This window comes from Bombus vosnesenskii, unplaced genomic scaffold, assembly GCF_011952255.1.
Source record: "Bombus vosnesenskii isolate JDL3184/JDL3185 unplaced genomic scaffold, Bvos_JDL3184-5_v1.1 scf7180000013309, whole genome shotgun sequence".
Lineage (NCBI taxonomy): Eukaryota > Metazoa > Arthropoda > Insecta > Hymenoptera > Apidae > Bombus > Bombus vosnesenskii.
In genome coordinates, this window is record NW_022882958.1 from 323,948 (window position 1) to 349,353 (window position 25,406).

The window sequence follows — 25,406 nt, forward strand, 5'->3', positions numbered from 1 at the left end:
CTGTAATGCTTTGTAATGAACGACTGTACTGTACTGAACGTGCATACTTAGCGAGCACACGCAATCTATAATTGATCGATCCCGTTCACGAATGCCACACGTGGACCGCGTTACTATTTTTACAATTTTTTTCAGCTTTTGCTTTTTATCTGTTTACTCGGTTCAAATTTAGATCGAGCGAAGGTGAGGCAAAAGAGAGATAATGGCTGAATAAATATTGTTGCGTCGTAATTGGAAACTAGGTCGTTTGATTGTCAGACAACGCTAACCGATCGAACTATTCAAACCGTTGATACTTTCTTTCTCCAAGCTGGTTTTCATATTTTTCTTTTTCCTTATCCTCGATATATCGTATCGATCGATCGAATAAACTGTGTGATATCATCTTTCGACATCTTTTTCCCATTTTATAAACATGATATCCCGACTGTTGTTTAATTTATATGTAAATACGTGTACCGTGTTCAGGAGAGAGAAAAGAAATGATCTAACGGTTGCTCCGGTGATAACGTGGCGCCTGCCGTATGGCTTCCGTGACCGTGATCGTATGTGTCATGTAATGTTACCTGTTACAAAATTAATATATGCAACGTGAGAGAATTCATGACCTGGCTAAAAAGTGTGGTTCTGTATTCAAACGCTCTTTTGTTTAATTAGTACTTGTGTTTCTCGATTATGAGTTAATAATCATAGTTTAATAATAACCACTTTGTGTTTTTTCTTATCTTTTTTTCCATCTTGTTAAAAATCTTAGACATCAACGTACATTCACTTTTATAATAAATTGTTATTAGAAACCTATCCTCATACTTGCTATGTATTTAATATAAATTTCATCGTGTTATCGTTATTGATCGTAATCTTTTTCTTGTTTTTCTTCATTTCTCTATTTACAACGACGTACCTACGAAATCATCTCGATCCCATTTTCACGCTCGATAAATCCGCGACGTTGTCAATTCGACGCGGTAAATCTAATTAATCGATCCCTTCATACTTTTCCCTTTCCCATCCCTGTTACTTCTTTCTTTCTCGTTACTGCCCTCGTTTTATCTCATCCCCATTATACCCCCTGTCTCGAGAAGAGAGGAACAAGCCCTTTTCGCGTACGAATAGTCGCCTGCTGTGATCTCCATCCGCGAAGACCTCTAATCTCTTGACATTGTTCCAAAACACGCACACGAGAGGATAACACAATGAAATAGCGAAAATGAACGATAAAAATCGCAATGAAGGGGAGGTTCGGACGTCTTTGGATTAGAAAACTGTGAAACCTGTTCCTCGTTTTGTTCTTCGTGTGTTTCTGCTCGAAACGTGCCATCTGCAACGCGTCTACGTACTTATGCGTAACTGTATATCGGTCTGTGTACGCGATTAAGAGCGAAGACTAATCTTAACGCGCGATCTAATTAATCGTAATCTTCAGGTTCATCGACCTTATGATTATTCCTGTGTGTCTCTGTTATATCGGTGTCGTTAAACTTTCTATTATATCGATTATCTATGTATACTTTCTACTAACGATTTAAATACCTTTAAATGGTACGATGCTTGTCCCTTGTTCATGATTACAAAAATAACTTTCGAGGAGCAGCGTTTCACGTTGTGGTCGGTAGTAGTGGTGGTGGTGGTGGTGGTGGTGGTGGTGGTGGTGGTGGTTGTGGTGGGGGTGGTGGTGGTCGGGATTGGTGTTACGGATGGACCGGAGGGTGCTTTCGGAGCGGATCGGTCGAAACGAAAAAAAAAAAAAAGAAGAAAAGAAGAAAGACAAATGAAGGAGAGAAAAATAAAAAAATATTGCAGTGAGTGACCTTGTCTATTTTCTATCGATAGTTCGAGTCTATATTATTGTTATACCGTATCATCTATCGTCCGTAAGAATGAGTACCATTCACATTGGATCTATGTAACTTTGCTGCATTGCTATTGCATTTATGTTTAATTGATTACGGGCTTTCATGCTGGCTCTGATTAATTCGATTAATTCGAGTCGATCGATAATTCGCCGCCCGGAGCAGTTCTATCGATACATCCACGATTCAAGACGTGTGTGCAACCGTGTTACATGGATCGTCGATCATGCCGATCGAAACGTAAACGCACTCTACTATTTGCGTCCCTTTACAAATGTACGTTACTGTATGTAATATCCTCTGAGACCCGCAAAGCGAACTTGTACGAGAAACGTTTTGTACAATCGTGTGTTAAATTACTTCTACTTCGTGTGAGAGGGTTAACGAATCGTATATACCTAAATGATATCGTGACGCTATAGTTGACGACCGATCTACGCAGAGGCGCTTCGAACGCTTTTCCTTACAACGGTGCAGGTGATTGTCTTTGGGTTTCGTTTTGCGGGTTGATCAGCGGCTCACAAACAATTCCACGTGTATACATGTGTGTGCGAACGAAAACGACTAGAGAGAAACTAAAAGAAGCTGTCATCGTAGCAGCTATAGTTAACGAAACGAAAATACGATCATTTGTGAGAAATCTACATGCTAAGAATCGTGGAATCGTAGGTATCGTCGCGAACTGCTTTCTCGTAATCGATCGCTCGTACGTGTACGAAATTGCTATTGCGGTTAACACATGGGTAAAAAGTACAAACTGTAGACAGACGAACGGACAGACAGACAAACAGACGTGGATCGGAGGCATGTAATACTTAGGCTTACAATACTGTAATGGATAACATTATACACGCATTTAATTTCCATCGTTTCCCTCAACATTCCCGGCTGATCGTGGTCATTGATTTCCATTTTAATTGTCGCGTATAATTAAGGACGATGAACCATCAATGAACGATGAAAACGAGTCGGTCAATCGAGCAGCCATCAGAATACATCTTTTCTTTATTATCTACGATTCGGAATTGGGGTCTCTTTCTCTCTCTCTCTCTCTCTCCCTTGCGCTCTCATTAATCTTTCTTACATTCTCTCGCTCTGCCTTATACAATACGTAATTCTCTCCGCATATTCGTATTTACAATAATTCGTTACTCTAGTTGCCGTTCGGTCGAACTCTTTTTCTCGTGGCCAACGTGAAACGATCATTTGCTCGTTGTAGTTTCTTCCTTTCGCATCCTCGTGCCACGAACGCTTTTCGGTCGCTGTGTGTGCATTTTTACGCGCGCGGTAACAACTATGTGCACTTATTGAAGCTCCATTCACACTGGTGCTCACGGATCCATTTTTAAGACCAGGTTGTATGTAATTATATTACATACAATCGGTAGATACGTTTGGTATATTGTGATCGGTCGATCGCCAAACTAGACGTCGGACGCAAAAACGATAATTTTGCATTCTGGAAGATGAAATGCGCGTAAATAAGAGTTGTGTAAGTACGCAAGCAATAAAATAGCGCCGTCGTAGCCGTGCGGCCAATCATCGAATGTATTGGCGGGAACGCAATTTTAAAGATTACAAGTTACGTTTATACGATACGATACGCGACATGCGCAAGATGCGCGCGCACTATATAATTAATTGCCGGTACAACGTATTCCGCGCGATAAAATTCGAGATACATAGTTGACGTTTGTCGTGTGATTATGGTAAAATTGTGTGATCGATAGAAATATGGATCCGTGATCGTGATCGAGCGAAACACGGGCTTACGGATACGTACAGGATACGTGCACAATGTTATATACGTTAATGGGCGTTCGTAACGTAAAATCGGCTGCGATCGCAGCGTGAACAGAGCTTGAACGTTAGCGAAGAGGGCGTCGTTATCGACGTACGCGACAAATCAGAGCGGGATCGCGTGTAACGATCGTGACCACTGTGCATGTATACATGTAATCCCGTACGTTTTACAAATAAATGCGATTTGCATGCGCGTACGTTCGTCAGTACGCGGATGTAAACGAAATCTGCGTGGCGGTGAACAATAAATAGAGTATAAAAAAAAAAAAAAAAAAAAAACAGGAGAATCATAGGGACAACTGAAAAGAACGATGTACATAGCACAAAAGACGATACCGAAATCGACGAAATGAAACCGACCATCGCACGGCCAATTTATTGAAATAGCGAGCACACGTCGAAATAAGCACTCGAACGCGCGTGTTCGACGTTTTCGAGCAATACAGCACGAGAAAAAAAAATTAAAGAAAATAGAAGGAAACAACAAATGGCAGATCCGATGATGACAGGGGTCGAGAATTCATCGTTTTGCTCGCGTCATGTCGTTTCTTTTATCATTACCCCGCCGAATACGCAATTTATTCGCTATTAAATTTGATATTTTTTACTAGTAAATATAGAATATCGAGTGTGATTATTCGTAGCGTAATGATAGCGGATAATAAATATAATACAGATCTATAGATAAAGTTCGGTATGGTACAACTATGATACAAAAATTGTTATTTCGTTCGCTCCGCGATCAGTCTCTCTCACGCATTACATACCATACTTTCGTTCGTTCGTTCGTTCGTTCGCCATTTTCCTTCGACGAACTCGGTCGAAGAGAGGAATTTTCGAATTTCTTCGCCGACAATACTTCACGTGTTCGCGAAAGTGTCACGATTGCGAGAATCGCGGGCGGAACTTACAAAAGTTTATCGCACCTTACACAGTTTTGTGTCCTAACCAAATGGGCGATCTTTGTGTTCACGAATGTTCACATACGCCTCGCAATACACCCACACACGTCATACTCTGTCACACTCGGAAATGTTCACTCACGCTGTATCGCACTCTTCCGTGTGTCATATATAAGATTTTACCTAGTATACGGCACTCTCTTAAATTCCTCTGCCCCGAAGACGAGGCAAGAGCCACTTGTACATATTCATTAGGAATTTATTTACACGCGTGCTAATTATCCTGCTCGCGACTGTTTACGCAAACCGAACGACCCTCCGCCACGACTGTTTCCTTCGATAGATTTCGATCCGAATATTGGCGCGACCATCGCGACTAATCGCGGATTAACGTTTGATTCGATTATCGCAATAAGTCACGTGATTGATCTGAAATCTTTAGTTAAACAAATGACGTATCTACATTTGCGCGGGCGTGATACTGAAAATATTAACGGAAAAACGAGTGCTAAGTGATACATCTACTAAGATGGCAAGTTTTAAATCATACTAACCTAGTAAGTAATTGGTTCTCTATATACATATAAGTTTCTAAGTTAACTTAATCGTTTGACTTTTCAAGTACGATACTAATTCTCAAGCAATCGAGGCATAGATGACAGAGGACCGTTCGTCAACCAACGTCGATGTCAGTCGTACGATATCATTATTATTCGAAATCCTCACGCGCGAGGTTATGATATTTAAACGAAACAACTTTCGCGCTTCTCTTTGACGGACGTATTTATTCACTATGCGGCGTATGCCACGCTCGAGGATATTTAGCACGCTGTCCACGACTTCGTTCTCTTTCCTCGTATTTCCAATAAATACCTAGAATTAGCGTAATGATAAGAAGGACAACCAATACGACTACCATTTATAGTAGTGATAATAGTGGGCATACTATAATAGTGTCTAATAGTAGCGTTTCTCCTCGTTTCGTCTTTCTTCGTCTTTGTAATCTTACTATCTACGTCTTCGTTCTTCGTTTTCGAATAGTTTCAATATGGCGTTGCTGCTCGTGTGTCGTGCGTGTCTCTTCTCTTGACATTTACGTTTATTTTCTTTTTTATTATTTCTGCCGACTCTTCGTTCTTCTTATAACTCGCATCCTCTTTTATTTTCATTTAATTTTTCTTTTTTCTCTAAACCATTGTTGTTCGTTTTTGTCTTCGTTCCCTCCCGATTAAATTTTCTCGTTCTCTTTCTCTCTCGAGGCAGTCCGACCATAAATCGTGCGCGTTTTATTTTTCATTTATTTTTCACGATTGAGGGGCGGCCACGCGAGCGCGCGCGCGCACGCGTGCCTCAAGAAATTAATTAAACGTAGGATAATCACAGAAAAAGGGGTTTCGACGTATGGGATATACGTTCTCGTCGGTAGTGTTGTCGCTTCACCGTAATAATTGCGGCATGATCGCGCTGATAAACAAGCTTCCCGTCAACACCATCACCAGCTGGTAGTACCGATCTTGAACACGGCTGGAACTCGCCCCGTTGTAGGTCAATTCTTCGTTCTTCACAACTTCGTTCGGATGGTCCGAATATTCCTCTGTAGACAGAAAAAATCAATTGTTTATTTCCGGACAATAGCCATTTGATCGTTTATCGTAGTTATTAAAAAAAAAAAAAAAAAAAAAAAACACGTTTATCCGCCAACTTAATTGATTAACGTGGATTAACAAATGGAAATTTTTAATTGGGAATTCAGTTATCCGATGAAACAGAAGCAAATAGAAGTGCTTCTTGCATAATTTGGACAATATAGAAATTAATACTTTACAGCGAGTAATTCCAAGATCCTGGATTTCTGTTAGCAATTATTAATACTTCGAGCTCTTGAGATTAATTTTATTTTTCTTTGTTATTTTTCCAATAAATAATCACGTTATTCTTCCAGAAAGGAGGTCAACGACGTCTCTAAATTTCTCCTGTTCGAAATGAAACTTCCATGAGCTCCGTGGGAAAAAGTTGCTTCATTACCAGGGCTAGGAAACGCGGCGATATCGGAGCGGAAGCTTCAACTTCCATCTAGGTTCCGGCTTATTGGTGAGTACTTGGAGATTGATGTACTTTTTGCTTCTGCTCGATGCGAAACGCGTCGTAACGGATATACATCGTCGGTCACGAACCAAGTTGTAAATTTCGTGGGACACGATTCGATTTCGAAGGGACGATTTTAATACAGTGGAGAAATTCGAATCGTTGTTACAAAGGAAGGCGGAACGGGGCCGACTCGAGTAATTTCAATTCAACACCTCCGGAACACGAATTCCCTGTTGCGTTTCGAGCCAAGCAGGTTGCCTCGTTAACGTCCGTGTCCTGGCTATCGATGGAATGCAAATGTGTGCATATCCGTGGCGCATTTTCATTTGGTGGTGGTGAAATTATCGTAGGTGACAACACAAGAAGGGCGACTAGACGACAGATGGTTGTCGAGAGAGTCACCTAGAATCGAGTCGCCTACCGCGTTCGATTGTTCTCCATCTGGCACGCGTTTTGGGGACCAAAGGTGTTCCTTCGTTTATTAAGTTTTTTACTCTTAATTTTGTAAATAATTTCCTTCGTTCGCGGTATTAACTGATCTAACTTTTATACTCGATACTTTTCTAATTATACGAGAATGAGTATAGAACGTTTGATCTGAACGCGAAAGATAAAGATAGGATGCTCGAGGTATGTTTCGGAAGTTTTACGTCCGGTCAATCAATGCAATTTTCAACGTATTACCCTTTTCGATATTATTTGTAGGATGCATTAGTAGCGATAATAAGTAGAATAAGACATGACGAGGGACAATATAATTTTAAAAGCTGATAAAATTTATTTGCTCGTTACTCGTTTATTTACTTTATCCGTTTCAATACGAGCAAACGATAAGCCAAACGAATTACGTAAAATGATTGTTTGGCACGCAGTGCACCGCCACGTTCAACTACATAACGGTAATTTAATGACCGAAGCGACGACGACTCTTCTCTTTGACTTTCGCACTCGCGTCCAGCTATCGTGAAAGAACGATGGAAAAGAAAGACTTTCGCGCGAATATGGACTCACGCTTGCTCCGATCGAAAAGAAGAAATATCAATTATGCGATGTTAATAACGAAGATGTAACGATATAGCGATGTAGCGATACAACGCGGTAAATCCTTTATCCTGAAAAAACGATTTACACGACGATAACGAGCGGTAAAATCGTCGAGTACGAGTGGTTTATCTTAATTTTATGCAACAGTAATCCCGATACGAAGCGATAATTATCAGCCGGACAAAACGAAAGTAACGATAAGGGACAAGGGATTTAGCGGCACAAGTTAGCGGCTAAGTTAGAAAACGCGTTCTCGCAAAATATAGGCGCGATCTGACGCGATTGTCGTCGACTATTTTATTCGATGATGTTCGAATTTCTCATTACTCTATTCGATAATTAAATTCGAGCAACTCGGCGATGCTCGCAGATACATTATAGACGATCTAATTCGCGTCGATTAATAAAATGACCCTCCTCTTGCATGATTAATTTCGACAAGATGCGACGACGACGAGAGAGATTTGGCGTAAGAAAAGAGAATGAAAAAGAAGAAAGCAACGAAGGAACACAGAATGGTAGAGAAAGAGAGAAGGATAAAGAAAAGAAAAAATGAAAGAATCATTGGCCGAGATAATGGTCGCGAGGAGCATCGAGAAACTCGTTTCGCGGCAAAGAGAGCAGGTGGCAAGAGGCGGTGGGGCGCTGTGTTATACGTACTGTTCTTCTTCTTCTGGCCGATCGAGGTCTTGGGCGGCGAGGAGGACGGCGGTCCATTGTGAATCGGAGGCTGATGCGGATGCACAGGGTAGATGGCCGGAGGGGGTACGTGGGGCAGGGTCGGCGCCGCCGTGGCCGGTTGATGATGATCGTGATGATGATGAATGCTGCCCCCTGGGTAGAATCGATCTGGGCCGCCGTTCTTGACGACGCTCGGTGGTGGCGGGGGTGGTATTCCGACGGCTCCTCCACCCAAAACTGCGGTGCTGGTCGAGCTGCTGCTTGGCACGGTGCTGCTGGTTACAGCTACGGCTGAAAAATGACATAGATCAACGTAAACGTATTCCTCTTTCTCTAACGTTCTTATTACATCGTCATGTTCGCGAGGCACGACGCGACGACGCGACGTGCTTTCGAGAGAACCGTACGTACGACGTAGTCTCGTCTGGGCTGCATCGTGCGGCCAGAGCTATACTTTGTTGCGGCTATTGAATTTTAGCGTGTAATCTCCGCCAGTGATTTTTTTCCGCTGGTTCACGAGTTGCGTGCAATTTTCAGCCAGTCTCGATTACTGTTGTTACGCGCGCGCGAGCGCCCGTCCAACATCGTCGTTCACCGGCATTTCCAGCCGGATGATTTAGGATAACGTCGCGTCGACGAGCGTTTCGATTTTAACTCCGCAATCGCGGTCCAAATCGCGCATCGGTTTTGCGTAATTTTCAACGGGGGGGATTCAACGACGGAGAACGCGACCGCCGTTCCACGATTGCTCGTAAACGGGACCGAGTGTCCGGTGAATCGACATCGATTTCAATTATCTATGTACATACCCGCGTTCGCCAGAGGTCGATATTTTAAAGCCGGCCCCCGAATCGAAATACAGGCGGTTATGATTGCGTCCGTTAAATTTTATTTAATCGCTCCGGCGATCATTCGCCGATGCCGATCGTACGTAATAATAGAATCGCGCGCAAACCGTTACAATCATAACCGTAAACGCGGTATCGTAAAAGTTTGATCGAACATCCGCGATGATCGCCACGGGAGAACGATGGGAACGTGAATTCTTGTTACTGCGTCCGATGTCCGTTTAAAACGTTTATGCGATATATAAAAGAAAAAAATAATCTTCTTTATTACGCGACTTTAAATCGAAATTTACGCAATTTGCGGTCGAAGTTCATTCCTGAAACCGATCGACTTTCGGCGATAAAGCAAAGAGAACAAAAAAAAAAAAAAAAAAAAAAAAGAAAAAAGAAAAAAGAAAAAAGAAAAGAAAAAAAAAATAAAAAAGAATAGGAATAAAAGATTGAAAGAAAACACGATAACCGTAATGAATGACAAATGCTTTATGTTCTCGGCCGAAATTCACAGGCACAAAGACCTCGGGGAGAATGAACTTCTACCGGTGGAATAAAGTCGAAGATTAATTTCGCATTTTCGTCGGCTAATTGCCGGCGTAAATGTCTTTCGCCGCGCAAAGCGCTCGCGGCGCAAAGCAGAGGAGCCAGCCTGAAATTTTCCGCGAGATTAACATTTCTCGCGGTTCGTGGCCGCTGATAGTAATCGTAGGGCATCGTACACGAGCGTCGGTGCTCACGGTCTGATCCCGCAACACGGCACGGTAGAAAGCCGCGGAAGGATTTCGAGGTCGGTGGAGAGCCTGCTGGAATCTTGAATGCCCGAGACACCGAACGGTGAAAGAGGGAAAGAGAGAAAGGGAGTTCAGAGTTCTCGGCCGGCGAAATAGCTAGTCATTACGGCGCATGAATCGTCTCCGACGAGTGTTGGGTCGGTGGTAGCGGGTAGGAGGCGGAGGAGGTGTTGGGAGGACGGTTGGAACGAATTAGGGAGAGAAGAGAACGGGCTAGAATGAAATAGTGGAATTTATTGTGTTCTGGGTCAGCGTTGGTCCTCTAACCGCAACAAATGGTGTGCACGGCTAAGAATTATAATTGATAGGGATTATTTAAGAGGGGAGGAGCACGGGCTGGCCGTCTGTACGAGCGGGAAAACAGAGAGGGGGATCGAGGGTGGATCGTGTTCGCAGCGGAAGATGAAGGAATCGGCGTAGACCGTCTGTCGTTACGAGTAGTCCTTCCCTTTGTAACTGATTAGGGGATAATGAATTTATGACACGGCCCTTCTTCCAATCGTTTCATCCACGAGCGTGTACGAAGGGAGCTCGCACGCTCAAGCGAAACCGTGAAGCTTTTAAACGTGATTTACACGCGAAATGAAAAGGCGGCGTAGACGACGTATACAACGACTATAATTTCAGATTATGATAATCGGACCCCATTAGAATACCGGTCGTACACGCGAAACGCGTACCTTTCGGTAGGACAAAGGTTTTCGCACGTCGAAACGATTTCGGAATAGGAATATTTAAGGAATGCTCGTAAATGGGACCGAAGGTGAAAACGTTGGCAAATTCGATCGTTTCTTTAATGCATGTGCATCAAACGTCTTTAAAAATGTCGCGTCGATGCGAATAGAAAAGAATATCTTCTTCTGGTTAAACGAACGAATCGATATTAACAAGAAAATGGTGATATTTGTGTCGGTGTTTACAATAAAACGAAGGATACTCACAATTGTTGCGCGATGTAGCCGAAGACGACGAGGTGTCAGCCTCGTTGCGGCAGCACACCTTGAAGACCACCTTCATGTTGTTACTGGTGCATCGTCCACCGATGCGTTTATGAAGGTCGTCCTTGGACGAAGTGCTGATGAAATAGTAATCGTGGCCTGGCAGGAACTCTAGGCCTTCAGGTTGCGGTGTGAACGGCCTGAAGGTGATCGTGAAGTACATGGTCTTATACGGGTTGTTGCAAACTGCTATCACCCGTGGATTTGGATTCGTTATCCGACATGTTTCGTATTCCTCTTTAGACACCTGTGAAACATACGATGCAGCTATAAGTTCCCGGTACCAATCGATTCGTCGCGTTAGTTGTTTGTTACGTACGAGTCGAACGTCCTTGAACGTTTTCTTTATCGTTTTGTCGAGTCTATACAAACAAAGATTCTTTACAAAGATAAAGACAAAGACATTTCTTTGCCATTCTTCCTAACGACTAGCCGTGAAAAAAGCTAATTTTCGTTCGTTCACTAGTTCCTCGCTACCTAAACCACCCGCCCTCTCAAGATACGATTAGGGGGTAGAAAGTATCTATCGTCGAGTTCGAACGAGACAATACGAGAAGGGTAGGATAAGATGATTAGATCTCGGCGATGATTGGCGACGTTTGCGTTGCAGCTTTTGGAAACTGCGCTGGAATCTCCGATAAAAGCAAGAACAGGGACGAAAGATTTTCACGATGCTAGCAACGATTTGATTTATGAAACTCTGTAATTTTCGTCTCAAGAACAAACATCGTTATCGGTCTCGTATATACGAGTTTCTCTAATTCGGGAATAACGGCGACACGGTAGTTTGTCATGAATATTTTTAAAAGCGGGTGAAATAGAGTTGGAACAGCCCCTCGAGGGCAACGCGATGTCAAGAGTTGGCTACGAGGCGGAAGTCGTTCTTGGGGGTCCGATATGAGCGAGTTAACGAACGAGTTTCGAGTAGCAGCAGCTGTCTAAACAGCACGGAACGCCCTTTGACAATTTTTTATTTCGCATAATGGGTCGACAGACGTGTAACTCGATTTATCTGTTGATCCCACTATGGATGGCGAGACCGGGGTACACGCTCGGACTCGTGACAATCTTTCTACCAATGTCGAGGGCAAGATTCTTAGCATTACGATTCGATACGAAAGTACTTACGTTGTAAATAATATACTTCTCCGCGTCCTCGTCATACGTTCCTGGCTGGTACACAGGACATATTATGTTCACTTGATCGTACTCGAACGCCGCGTTGTTCTTGTTCACGTCTATTATGTGGTCTGTGTTGTCTATTCGAAATCTGTAACAGAAAACATTAATCATCGATATATATCTAATAATTCGACTCTCGTATCGCTGAATGAAATATAGGAAATCGTATACGCATAGTAAATAGGCGCAAACGTTCATAGATACATACATACACGAATACAACGAGTAAAGAAGATCGAACGAAGTTGGAACAATAGTCGAGGGAATCATTTATATTTCCAACGCCTGGATCTCGACGCCGCTCAAAACGCATCAAGTAAAAAATTAATCGTCGGATATCATCGGCGCGATTAAACATATTAACAGTCACGTTTCACTCAGCGGTGTTTCTTTCGCCGCGGGATATCCTGCCGTTGCGAGTCGAGTACAATAGAATTCTGACTGGGTTTCCGCGTATCGGAAACAAGGCTATCCGTGAAACGCTCGCGAAATTCCAACGCCCCCGGAGGGTCCTCGGAAGGAATACACGGTTGCCCAGGGTCCGTCCGTCGGTAGCCAGGTCAGTAAAGAAAGAAAAAAGAAACGTCGCGGACTCGCCCTCGTAGGCAGGCACCCAATGTCAGATAGGCAGGCGCCCATGGTGTCGGGACCTCACGTAAGTGTACACTGTACATACAGAGAGAGAGAGAGAGAGAGAGAGAGAGAGAGAGACAGACAGACAGAGTCTCTACACGAGCACGCACACACGCACGTGCTTGTTTGTATGTATAGAATCGCTTGTATTACGTAGCTGAGCTCGCTGGATACTTGGCGAGGATGGAACGAAAGGTCGGCGAATGAGTAGGAAGGAAAGTAAGGAAGAAGGAGAAGAACAGGCAGAAGAAAAGGAGGAAGAAGCAGAAGAAGAAGTAGAAGAAGAAGAAGAAGAAGAAGAAGGTGGAGAAGGTGGAGGACGGTTGCTATATAACCGGTTCTTTCCAACAGCACTCACACACGCCAAATACACGCGTCTCTCCTACTCCACGTTGCACGGTGTATAGTAAAGTTTCCTGCTGTTCACACCGCCCTATTTTGGGTCTACGAATCGCCGCGCGAACTATTTTCTTGCTTCTCGCGGACGTTCCACTTGTTCCGTCCTGTATTTATTTTCTTTGCTTCTACCACGCTTTACGTACGCGCCGTACGCTACCACGAGTATATTTGTTCTGTGTTACATAAATTAGGCGCGCGGGCGTATGTGATGCGCGCGTCCACGCGGGAATGTTAAGGCACAGACTGAAATACGGTTTTCCCTGTTTTCTCAGCGTCCAATCGGAGACGCGTCGTTCCTTTCTTCGACGTTTCATTTAATTTTATCGCGATGCTCTCCGTCATACGACTCTGCCCTTGCTCCGTTAACGTTAGACTATCCCAGCGTTATCAGGTTGTACGCGCGTACACGACGCATTTCGTGGGACCGTTATCGATGTTAAATTCGCGAATACCCTTCCTTTTTCGTAAAACGCCTCTTGTTATTCCTCTTGTATTTCGCCTGTCGTCTTTGAAATTCTAATTACAGGCTATCTTTGACGAAAACCTTAAAAACTTTGAATTCCTTTTGTCTAGACGGCTTCTGCTCGTAATTAGACCTCTAGTTAACAGAGTCTAACTTAAAAGCATGCTATTTAAAGTCTTAATAGCTGCAGTTCTAAACTCTAAAAAGTTCTATACGTCTAGAAATGTCCAACACCTGCAGATCCACTACCCTTTATCTCTAAGACTTGCCGCTCGAGTTGAACTCTATTTACCCTTTCAAGTATACACATACGGTACTCTGGCAACACGTGTGTCTCGTATGCAAAGGCTGAGAGCGTCTAAAGTCTAAAGAGAAGCCTCGTCCGAGATGTACCCGTCGGCCGTACGCGAAGTCCGTGAAGCTCTCCGTGGCGGTAAAACGCGGGCGTCGAAAACGCGTCCCGACGTTTCGGAGCATTAACGGACAATCTCGTAAGTGGGCGTGTAAGGGCTCGAAAATTGGAAGGTAGGCCGGGCCTCGACCAAATTAACGTTTGGCGATAATATCCGCTCTCTCTTGGTGCCCCCATGTCGGTTCGTCGGCTCGGTACCCACCCTAAGCGCGCAACCAAACGCCAACAACCTCGGGAATCGAGGCACGCGCGCACACAACCATAGACGAAACCCATAGAAAGAAAAAAAGGAGAGAGAGAGAGAGAGAGAGAGCGAGAGCGACCGTTGCACGATGGCAATTCGTGTGCGTTACGCGTGGGTGTATAGAACATTTCAGTCGCTGGCTGGCCATTCACGAATTTATTAGACACCGTATACGTACGATCGTGGCCCGAATTACTCGCGATAAAAGCACGGCGTGGCTCCTTTTGGTACTTTGGACCGGGCAGCTCGGTTTCCTCACGAAGGTTGATGTACCATGGCCGTCATGTTCCCCGGTCGTCGACGCGTTAATGGCCGCGATGCGCGGTGAATTGTGATGTATAAATTTACCGGGGCATTCGTTTTGAAGGGGGGAAAAAAAGATTCGCTTTGTATCTACCTTTTATTTCGCGTTCCAACTGTTCCAGTGAACGAGCTGAGATAAGAAGAATACGGTGGGAAGGAGAGAAATTTAAATAACCGAGATCTGTCTGAAATTTGTCCGTGACGGTAATTTGCTCACCTATCTGCATCGTCGGAGATTTTCTAATTCTTGTAAAAGATCTCTTTTTTTTTTGCGCGCGCGCGCGCGAACGTTGATTTCGAATTTTTCATCTTTCATTTCATTTACGCATAATAAGATACATATTCAACGGTATAATGAGATATCGCGTGAAACTTAAAAGTTGTTACTCGATTGTTCGTTTGGAACGAGACATCGATAGCGTGTCCGGTGATTCTATGCGAGAATCAGGTCCCCTGAGAACGATTAACAAACTTCGTTTCTTGTAAAAACTTGTTGCTCCACGTCGAACGGTGTATGTTAATTACGACATGCAACACGCGTCGCTCTCTGGTCTATTTGTTATTTTAATCCTGGTACGAATTATATCCGATGAAAGGCTGTTATTGCATGTTACGGTACTTAGAACGTGATCCTTTTAAAGTCGAGGACGAACATCTTGCTACTCTTGCTGGTACAGCGAGCATAAAGGCGGTCTTGTATTATGATCGTCGACGATGTTATTGGTAGCCTCGATGTGTGATTTAAAGGTTTCCTCGGCGGGAATGGTGTCATTTGCATATACCTACGTATTCGTAGGATCTTCGAGGACCCTTGCATTAATGCGATACGTTGCTTTCGTTCTTGACAGTTCTTTTCTGGCCTTAGGTAAATAGTCGGTATGAATATGTATGGGGTGTCTTCGATGACCCCTCCGAACCTAAAAACCTATACGGTTGCGAATATCGCAGGTTTGCTTAGAAACACATTTTGCTTTTACTCGATACAGACGATAACGCTATTTAATCATAGTTATCGTTGCTCTTCTTTTTTACGAATTTTTTCGAACGCTGATATCGGTATTTCTTTATGTACATTGAAAGATCGAACCGTTCATAAACCATGTTGAAGATAGATAGAGAAAACTGATAGTATAAGAAATATTATTTTTAGAATTTATCTTTGGAACACACGATACTTTATGTTATTCTCTTGTGCTAAAAAAAAAAAATCGAGGAAGTAAGATATCCATTTTCTGAGAAACTTAACGCGCATTATATCTAGGTAAAGATGAAAAACCTACAAAATGTCGTAATCGAATTTCGTAACATTTTACATGAACAAAAATGGCGCTTAAAATTTTTGCATCTTCTCAATTTTTGCCCACCTCGATCGTCGATTTACTCCGTTCACATTCCTAATTTCCGTCGATCGTATAAACACGTGTATCGCGGATATCCTATTAGCAGTCTAGTGGACCGTGTTGCTGCTAATTGCATTGTCGACTAAACACCTGTAAAATCCGCGAATTTCAGCGAAATTATTCGAGGGCCAATAACTGTTCGGCATATCCTACCCCGAAAACCGTCTTCATTAATTTCCACTACTGTCTGCTCGACACCAATCAACTAGCGAATAAAACGTGCGCGCAAGGGTCCTCGCCTAATTGGAACAGCGAAAAAGTGGGCGTGTACCGATCAAGGACCTCCATCGTTTCGGGACCTCTGGAAATTCTCGTCGATCGTTCAGCCAGACCAATTTTATACGTCACCCTTTCCTTTCCCAACTTCGTGTCCCAATCGACACGGTTCATTGGTCGGCGAACATATCCGTGTCTAACTTTTTTCTCGTTTCTCGACGAACGTTGGATCAAGCTCTATCGACACCTTCCCTCTTTCCAGCCATAGGAGAAGAAAATTAGCCACGATGCCTAAGAGTTATTCCAACCACGTGAATTATGCGAGATTCTTATCGACGTAATTACCGGCGTTCTTCGAGGAATCTAGGAATCTTGGAGCGTCGAGGAAGCAACGGAAACCGCGGGAATTCGCGTCAGCGTGTAAACGACACGCTCTTCTCGCCAACGAATCCTTTAATCGTCGATCCTTGACCCGCGTTTCATCGCGTTAGGAGAGGGGAGATCCACGCGTGCATGGTATTATCCTAGCGAGGTGAACACCAAGCAAGGAACGTTTCGCAAACCGTTCAACGTCGTCGCGTCGTCCCGTGGAAGACGGGACAAAGAGTCGGTGAGAAACGTCGAGGAAACTATACCCACGTGTGTTAGAATGTGTGCGCTAGAGAGGAGGAAGGAAAAGCTGGAAACGTATGACAGGGATAGTGCAAGCTTGGAAGAAATGGGGTGCGAGTGAGAAAGGACAATTGGAAGAGAAAAGCGAGAGAGCGTGAGATAGAGAAGAAACGAATAGAGAAGAGCAGGCTTATGCGCTAACTATAAGTGGGATATTCTGGCAGGAATATCAAAGCTGCGACTGCATCAAAGAGGGCGCACAGAGGGAGTAGGAAAGGGGAAGAGAGAGAGAGAGAGAGAGAGAGAGAAAGAGAACTGGAAGAAAGCAAAACGACTATGAGGAAGCATTCTTGGACGTTACCGGCTTTGGGGCCATCGTTCGACTCTTTCATTCATCATGTTCATTCCTTAGACAAGCATTGTACCCGTATAATGCATATTTTTCCCTCTTCTTTCTATTTCGTCACCGACTCGACGCTCGTGGTTCTAACGTCTGCGTGAATTAGTATTGAAAATTGACGGCGTGACTGAGAGACGTCAGGAATTATTTGAAAAAGTCGAAGCTTCGAACGATTCCTGATTTTTTGATTGGTCTCTTTTTTTCTTTCTCTTTCCTTATTCTCGGACAGATAGAATATCTTCGATCTTGTTTGTTTCGTGATAACTCACAGTATTGATCCAAGCATCGTCTGCCGATATCGAAAATATCGAACATTTTAAATTTCTTTAATTATCACAATACGTGATAACCCAATGTTCAAATCTTAAAAAATCCAGTGATTACTTTTGATAGAGTCGATCGAAACGGTAACATTGAATAACTTTGGAACGTAGAGGAAACATCAATCGCGTTCGGGGCAAAGGTGTAACGTATCGGTTCTCTCGTTTGCACCTGCTTGTCTCCGCGACATCAAATACGCTCCATAATTGGTTCCCCTCGGCTGATCTTATTTTTACATCGTGCACACACTAAGCCTTTGTTCTTCCGGAGCTGGCAACCGCAGCCAGTTCTTCAGCGTTGAAAATCGACGTAAAACAGCCGCGAGACTATGGACCGAGTTTATTGTCGTCGTTTTTATGGGCGTAGATTTAACGAGTCCGAATGAACGCGAACCGTCCTCTACCAAGTTGATTTCCTCGATTCAGGCCATTGCTACACCGAAATCATCGTTTTATGCCTTGTAAGGCGTAACTATTTCCTCGAAGATTTCAAGAAGCTCTCGTAAATCAGCCCGAATTTAATCGTTGCCCTAAACGAATTCTTCTCTCCAACTGTGTTTTATAAAGACTGAGAGCCAACGATTTCGGACGGAATCCAACTCAATTCTAATACGGAAAGTTACATCTCGTAAAAATAGTATTCGAGCCTTTAAAGACGAGGCTACCTACCACTTTTTATAAATTAGGAATAACAAAACCAATCAATGATCGAAAAAGTACTCGATGATCGAAGAATACTTTGATCAAATAATATATTTCAAGGAAAACAGTAGCTTTATTTGTAGTTTCATTTGAAGAAAAAATATTTTACGACGTTTCATATGCATCGACGTAACAATTCACGTCAACGCAACTCGTCGGCGGTAGAAATATAAAGGCGGTAGCTGCGTGCACTGGATTTCCGTCGATCTATTTCTATCTCATAGGGGTCAGAAGCATTTTTGCCGAAACGTGGCCTGGTTCTTTAGCGGGGGGGGCCCCTTGAACTTTTAAATAATTTATAAAAGAGCACCGCTTGCATTCCCGCGGCTTTCCCTACCGTAACGAATTCCACGGTCTCGTGCCGTATTTATAATAACTTCCTGCAAGATGGTCCAGTATACAGCGCAGTCGGTCCATTTAATGCACGACATTAATGCGTTATGTAAAAGCAGCGCGGGTGATTCTCTTGTCGACGTCGCTGGGTAAGACCAGTCGTCGTGGTTGTCTTCGTCATCGTCTTCGTCGTCGTCGTCTGCGTCGTCGGCGGCGGCGTCTTTTCGTCTCTCCGTGCCATTAGAACGTGCCGGCGTTATTATTAGTTAACTTCAAATATTTATCGTATTCTTCCACCGACCATCCGCCCCCTCCTACCCATGAATTTTTCTCGTCTTCGATCTATTTTCGTATCCTGCGGATAATTCGAATCGTTTCCTGTTATCGTACTTTCTACGGTTCCTGAATTTTACATATCTTTTGTCCTGTATCTTCTTATCATCGTGGACAATTTTTTACGAATTCGTTTAGAAATTCTAGCTCAATAGACGCCACTCACGCAGCTAAAAATCGTATACAAAATTATTTGATAGCTGTTGATCGAGCGATCAGAGCGATCGCCGCAACTTTTTTCTTAACGGTGCCGATAATCTATCGGATTTACGAGCGCGGGAAAAGATAGGGGAAGAAACGATTCGCGTGAAAACAGAACAGGGAAGAAGACGAAACGAAAGTTAACGAGGCGCCTGGTAATTCTTCCTTCCCTCGGGGCAAAATTTTGTCCCGGCGCGAGCTCGCCCGTTAAAGAGCTCAACGATTGCGAATACGGAACCTGTTAGCGTTGATAATTTCACGGGATTCCGTCGTGACTGTTCTCATCGAGTCGCAGTTAATCGGTTGTTTCGTCGACGACTTTTATACGATCGATCGATTCACTCTGATTTTGAGAGAACTGTGAATATTTAAAGATACACGAAATCGTGACATGTCGATTTTCGAAGAGAAAACGACGAATCGTCCTCTGTTTTTTTTTTTCTTAAAGACACGACCGAAACCGTGAGGTTTGCGGTCGAAGCGTGCGGTTTACATTTACCGGGTCGATCGAATTTGCCGTCTATTTTCAATTGCGGTCGATTTCTGACACTGAAAATTGACAGGCATCTTCGCTATGTACAATTACGATTTATGATTACGTAGGTATCTTGTTTTCTTTTTCTTTTTTTTTATTTTGATCGATGCATTGGAAATATGGTAAGTGTTTAAAGTAGATTCGATCGGTCGGATTGTATTTCGATCACTTGTCACGAGGTTCAAAGGAGCGGTAGTTTAAAAGTTAAAAAGCCCGCTTAAAATACAGCTCCATCAAACGGGTGGTCGTTAAAAAATCGGCGCTGTTTCGCGAAGATAAATCTCCGAGAGAAAATATAGCGCGTGCTTTATGAATGTAAAGGAGGGGAGGACAAAGTGATTATCGTCGACGAGAGCATTTAGGAAATTTACAACGTTCGAAGACATCAGCGACGATTCTCCGTTCTTTCCAATATCAACTGTATTTCTTTTATTATTTTTTTTTTTTTTTTTTTTTACAAAAAAGCCTCCTAACCGATCGAAATAACCGACACACGATCAAAAGAAAAAGATACATTACCTACGCCAAAGGAAAAAATTTCGACATCTACGGCACGATCTTTTGTCCCTGGAGCGCTCCAAATTAAATTACCACGTGTTATTCGAGATCGCAGACAATTCGAGGACGTTCGAGGACACGGGGTGAGGAAAAATCGACGAATTGGCGATTCTATTCGAGGTGGAAACTCGCTCGGGGTCAACACAGTCGATCGGTGGCGTACGAAACAGACAACACAGGATTCTGGTTTGCTGGCGTAGCGTGTGGCTTCTAACCGAAAGTTCATCGATCCACGCGTACCGCGACGTTGCGTCCTATTAAAAGCCGTGCACGGTGTACAAACGTTCTCGCCGTTCCACCTCCCTCGCGAGGCGTGGAATGGAGGCACTAAAGTGGCTAGACGGAGTGTCAGAGCCGGCCGAAGATCAGAGGGCCGCCGTTGAAAGAAATAGTCCGCCGGGGACATTATACCGCAGCCACGTCCGCGCACGTGTTTTCGGGGTTCCGTCTCGTAGCGTCGATTTATCAACCGCGTCGAAAGCCGCAACACGATCTTCTTCTCCCGTGGTCTGGCCGAATTTCCTTCAAACAGGTGACGATGCTTTTTTCTTTTACGTATCGTGTTCGTTTAATACGAATTTATCGGAGGACGGTGTTGCTCGACGATTTATAGGTAGAGGAGAGGCTTTGAGTTTGGAGATCGGATGTAATCGTGTTTGCTTCGAGTCGAGAATATGGAATTTGGAAATTTGGGTAGTGCGGTATTTGAGTGGGTAGAGGATATTTGTCGTAATTACGTCTTGTTCTCTTCCTCGTCTCTGTTTATTCGTTTTTAAGTAGGTGTCGTTACGGATGATCGTAATATTTGAAAAAAATTGGTTAGCGTGGTATTATATCATTCAATGAGCAAATTACGGATATTGGTAAGTTCTTGTTGTGCAATGTCGAGTCGTTACACTCGTGGTAAGAGATTAGTTTAGATTTCATTTCAACGGCAGGTTGTATACGCGTCAATTTTATTTAGAATTATCGCCAACTAATTACTAACGAGTATCAATGACGAATAAAATTTCGATGCGATGTGATTTGTACAGTAGCGTAGAGTTGCCACAAGGATTACGTATATCTATAAAAATATTCCAGATACCTCTAAAAAATCGTACATTTTAATTATGTTTTGCAAACTAAAGCCTATCCTGTTTGTTACGCCACGAGGCTTACCACAGGCTGTATTTTCTAACCGTCGCTCGCGGTTCTACAGTGTGGCAGGCAGACCGTCTTATCTGCTCGCCGGATCATATACAATGTATCGACGAGAGCGTAGTTGTCGCCAAGCAGCGAGCTCTAGAAACGTCGATTTTTGACCGTTACGTTTTTCACGCAAGAAGAGGCATACGTGATGATAGGCACGAGCGGTGGCGTGACCCGAGCATAGTGGGGGTCGTCTTCCAAATGAGACAAAGGAATAATCGAAGGGCGATCAGTTCCTTCCGACGAGTCAAGCGTGACACTTTGACAAATCTGACGAGCAAACGAATTTATCTAGAGATATCGTAAAGTCGAGTCAAAGTTCTGTAACATACTCATCGTATTATTGTAAAATATATTATTCTATGTTAACCTGTTAATACAGTGTTACATTCATTAAACCACCTCTGTTATCTTAACCGAAACAGGGGAACGACTATTTCGCGGCGTCGATTGACATAATCGTAGCGAGAATTTACGCCTCTCGCTGACGCGTTTTTCCTAGCGACCGCGTCTCTCCGCGAACGGTCGTAATACTGTTTATCTAAAAATATCATCGAACCAATCTTAGAATAACTATTAATTAAATAAAATAAAATTCTTATTAAATAAAATAATGGAAACTGAGAGACGTTAAGACCGAAACATTTCCGCTATTCTCGTTTAGGAGCCGTACAAAGTAACCTTCGAGTATAAAAATGTGGAAACAGGCTATGATTTGCCTATTAGTCTGGTTTGTGTACAAATACGGAGTAACATCGTGAGTTAAACCATGGCCGAGTCTCGATACGATTCAGATTGTCCCAGAGCTCGTGTAATTTATGTGCAACGGCATGCCACTCCTTTGTAATTGGACTAACGGCGTAAGTAGAGGAGTGTCTGTCCCGATCGGAGATCAAATGCTCGTCGTTGAAAGAAAATAGTAGTCGGTCGGAGTCGAGTCTGAAACCACGTGGTTCAGGCATCCCGACGGCGACGACGACGACGACGTGCTTCTCGGAGTTCCGTGCTGGCTGGCTGGCTGGCTGGCTGGCGGGCCAGAGATTTATCAGTCTCGGCGTTTCGAATGTGTCGAAAGCGACCGCAGTTTTCACCCTTTGAACCTTCGAGTTGCAGCCAACTCGGTTAATGCGGCGGAGAAGGTACGCGCGTTGCCGATGCGGAGACGTAGGACGTAGGTAATAGAGCCGTGTGTATCGCCGACTCGTTAATTAATTTTAACTACCAATTAGCGTTCGTAAGCCGCTTCACCTTTGGTTACCATTAGTTCCCGAATATTTTTCTCCTCGAGGAACGAACCACCGGGATAGCCTATAAACGTCGTCGTTTAGTCAAATTCTTTCTCGAGGAATTTGTGTTTCTTGAAAAAATCCGCTCGAACATGAGAAACCTCGTGTGACGTGAACAGCTTTAACCCTTTCACCACGAACGTAATAATCATTTTTACTTCTATATATAAAACAGTTAACTCTCTGTGGCAAACTATCCATTTACGTCGTTTGAAAAGCCTTAAAAATTGTCCGATACTTGAAGTTTGTATCACATCGGTTGAAAAAATATATATACATGTATACAAGTAGGAGTACGAAGATACGAAAATCAGGTTTTAAATCGAATATCTCAAAGGTTAGAAAATTCGATTCGAAGAAATGCACGAGTGTTAATGACCCAGGTTGCTTATGAACGTTTAAACATGCATATATATCTTTAATTAACGCAAATCCCTTTCATCCGTATACCAGAAATACCCTTAGCCTCGAAAACTACCGTAGCGAAAGGATTAACACAAAGTATTAATTACCATGATTGAAAATTTAGCGACCGATCGCGACCAACAGTATTTAGCGAAATTCTTCTCCGAGTAATTTTTGTTTGTTTCTTCTGGTCGAACGTTGTAATCGTCGTGAAAGCAACGAGAGATCGAGCGACCCTCCGTGACATTTAACGACGATTTAATTTTACGATCGCCAACTTTATGGCGATCTCGAGCGTCGATTAGACGGAGCCACTCTTCGGTCAAGTACCGTTCGGTATATTAGCACTCGAGTTTGGGAAGAAAACGTAGAGCTTGCGGCCTGACCTTGCTACGTTATAGCTTCTTCAGTTTTATAGCTGATACCAGCTTCGGTGTACGAGGGAGCCGATGAAAGGTTTACGATTATGGAAATGTTTGTTCCTACGACGGGGAAACGCAACGTCGGGATCAGTTTTCGAACAGTCCGCAGCCATACGGTGTTATGGCACGCCGGATACTTTGTTTCGATATCTTTCCAGGTAGCGGCGCCTACTTGGAAAATATTCTTATACCCATATAATCTCCGCGTGCTCATTTTTTTTACCGAGCTTCCGAGAACGCGTAAACATTCGATCGAATAGAAGAGAATGAAATAAAGATAGAGGAACCCATATTTTACATAGTGGAATACAATATTTTAATTTTATCTTCTAGAGCTTAGATCATTAAACTTTAACACCTTTCATTATGATACTTCGACCATCGTACCTCCTATGAGGTGAAAATAACGAAAGTAACTACTACTTACGTGTAAGTACATATAACCATATTACTAAGGTACGGAGAGAAAGCAGAATAACATCGATAACAATCGAACGATTTAGAAGGCACATTGGTTATGCGCACAAATTGAGAAGGAAGGGGAAGTGTGCCGATGCCACCTTGGAATTTACTATTTACATCGTTCGCTCATAAGCACAGAAGCTTATGAGCTAAACGACGAACTCTGTCGTGGTTAATGGGTCGATGATATAGGAAATTCAACAGAGTCGCGAGAATTGTCGTGTATTCTGGTAGAGAAATTAAGAATTAAGAAAAGAAGGTTGAACGGCCATTTGTCGTTTAACAATATACCAATCGTGTACCCAAGCAATGAAACGGAGAATCTTCCAAACAATAGACCCGATTGTCTTCATCGCAGTCAGAAAGATTGCAAAACGAAGCTCCGTGATACCTCCAACGCAAGTCCGGTACACATCTTCTCCGCCCTGTTATTGCTTCGAAGTTATCCGAACAAAATAATCGAGCAATAGCAAACCGGCATCGATCAAACGCGTTATCTCGTAGACACGATTCCACGATGCTTGTTATTAATCTGTCCCTCGGCGGTTTGATCGCGAGGTTCGGCGCGCGTCCGTTTAGAGGATTTCCTTGACAGAGACAGACCGGCTGCACGGTATTTGCACCTTCGACGAAGATCCGCATTGCGCATTGAGACATTTCTGTCCGGCCGATATGGAAGATAACCCGTGTCCCGGTGCACGTTCGGGGTCAGGGCCCCGTTCCTGGGTCAGATCCACGGCCTGGCCATCGTGTTGATATCCCCGAGATAGCTCCCATTGTTTATGGACATTGTCGTGCACAGGTACGCGGGCCCAACGACAGTTCGGGGTCACTTCCTAGTGCCGTGACGTTTCACACCAGCGTGACACATCGCCGGAGATTCTCGGCATACGGTCACGAATTCGCGTGACTCGCGGAAAATCACCATCCCGACTCTTTCTAGCCGTTCGTCCCTTCCTCCGAGCTGTTTCGAACAACGACACGTCCTTCCAGAGTCTTCTTCGTTCGCTCGGCGTCGCGTCGGTGAGAGATGTATATAGCGTATATCGCGGCTCCGCCGCTTCGTCTGGGAAAACGGGGCGTGTAACCAGCCTCTGTGTCGCTGATTTGCGCCACGTCAGACGCGCCATGTGTGTATACACTTTGGCTCTCCGACTTTTTGCGACGTTTACAATTGCGGCGTTACGGATTGTAGGGTTATCCGTGGATTACCGAGAAGAGAATAGAACGTGTTGCGAGATATAAAAGGTTAACGAGTTTTCCTTTCAACGTGAAATGGAACTTGGAGGAAACCAATTGTAGCCAATCGTATATCTCAATTTCGCAAGAATCACATTGAGCCAGTGTTTGCAAACACGACGCGAACAGAGCAGGCACCGGTAGTTTCAACGT

General features: G+C 43.7%; 1 protein-coding gene across 1 annotated transcript in view; it reads right to left on the minus strand.

Annotated features, from left to right (window-relative positions):
* Positions 1-3,999: 3,999 nt before the first annotated feature.
* LOC117234831 overlaps positions 4,000-25,406 on the minus strand; it is a 50,015-nt gene continuing 28,608 nt past the window's right edge. Inside the window, 4 exon segments of the mRNA XM_033496405.1 lie at positions 4,000-6,152; positions 8,351-8,662; positions 10,946-11,249; positions 12,131-12,272. Of these exon segments, the coding sequence (XP_033352296.1) occupies positions 5,995-6,152; positions 8,351-8,662; positions 10,946-11,249; positions 12,131-12,272 (916 nt within the window). The 3' untranslated portion in view covers positions 4,000-5,994.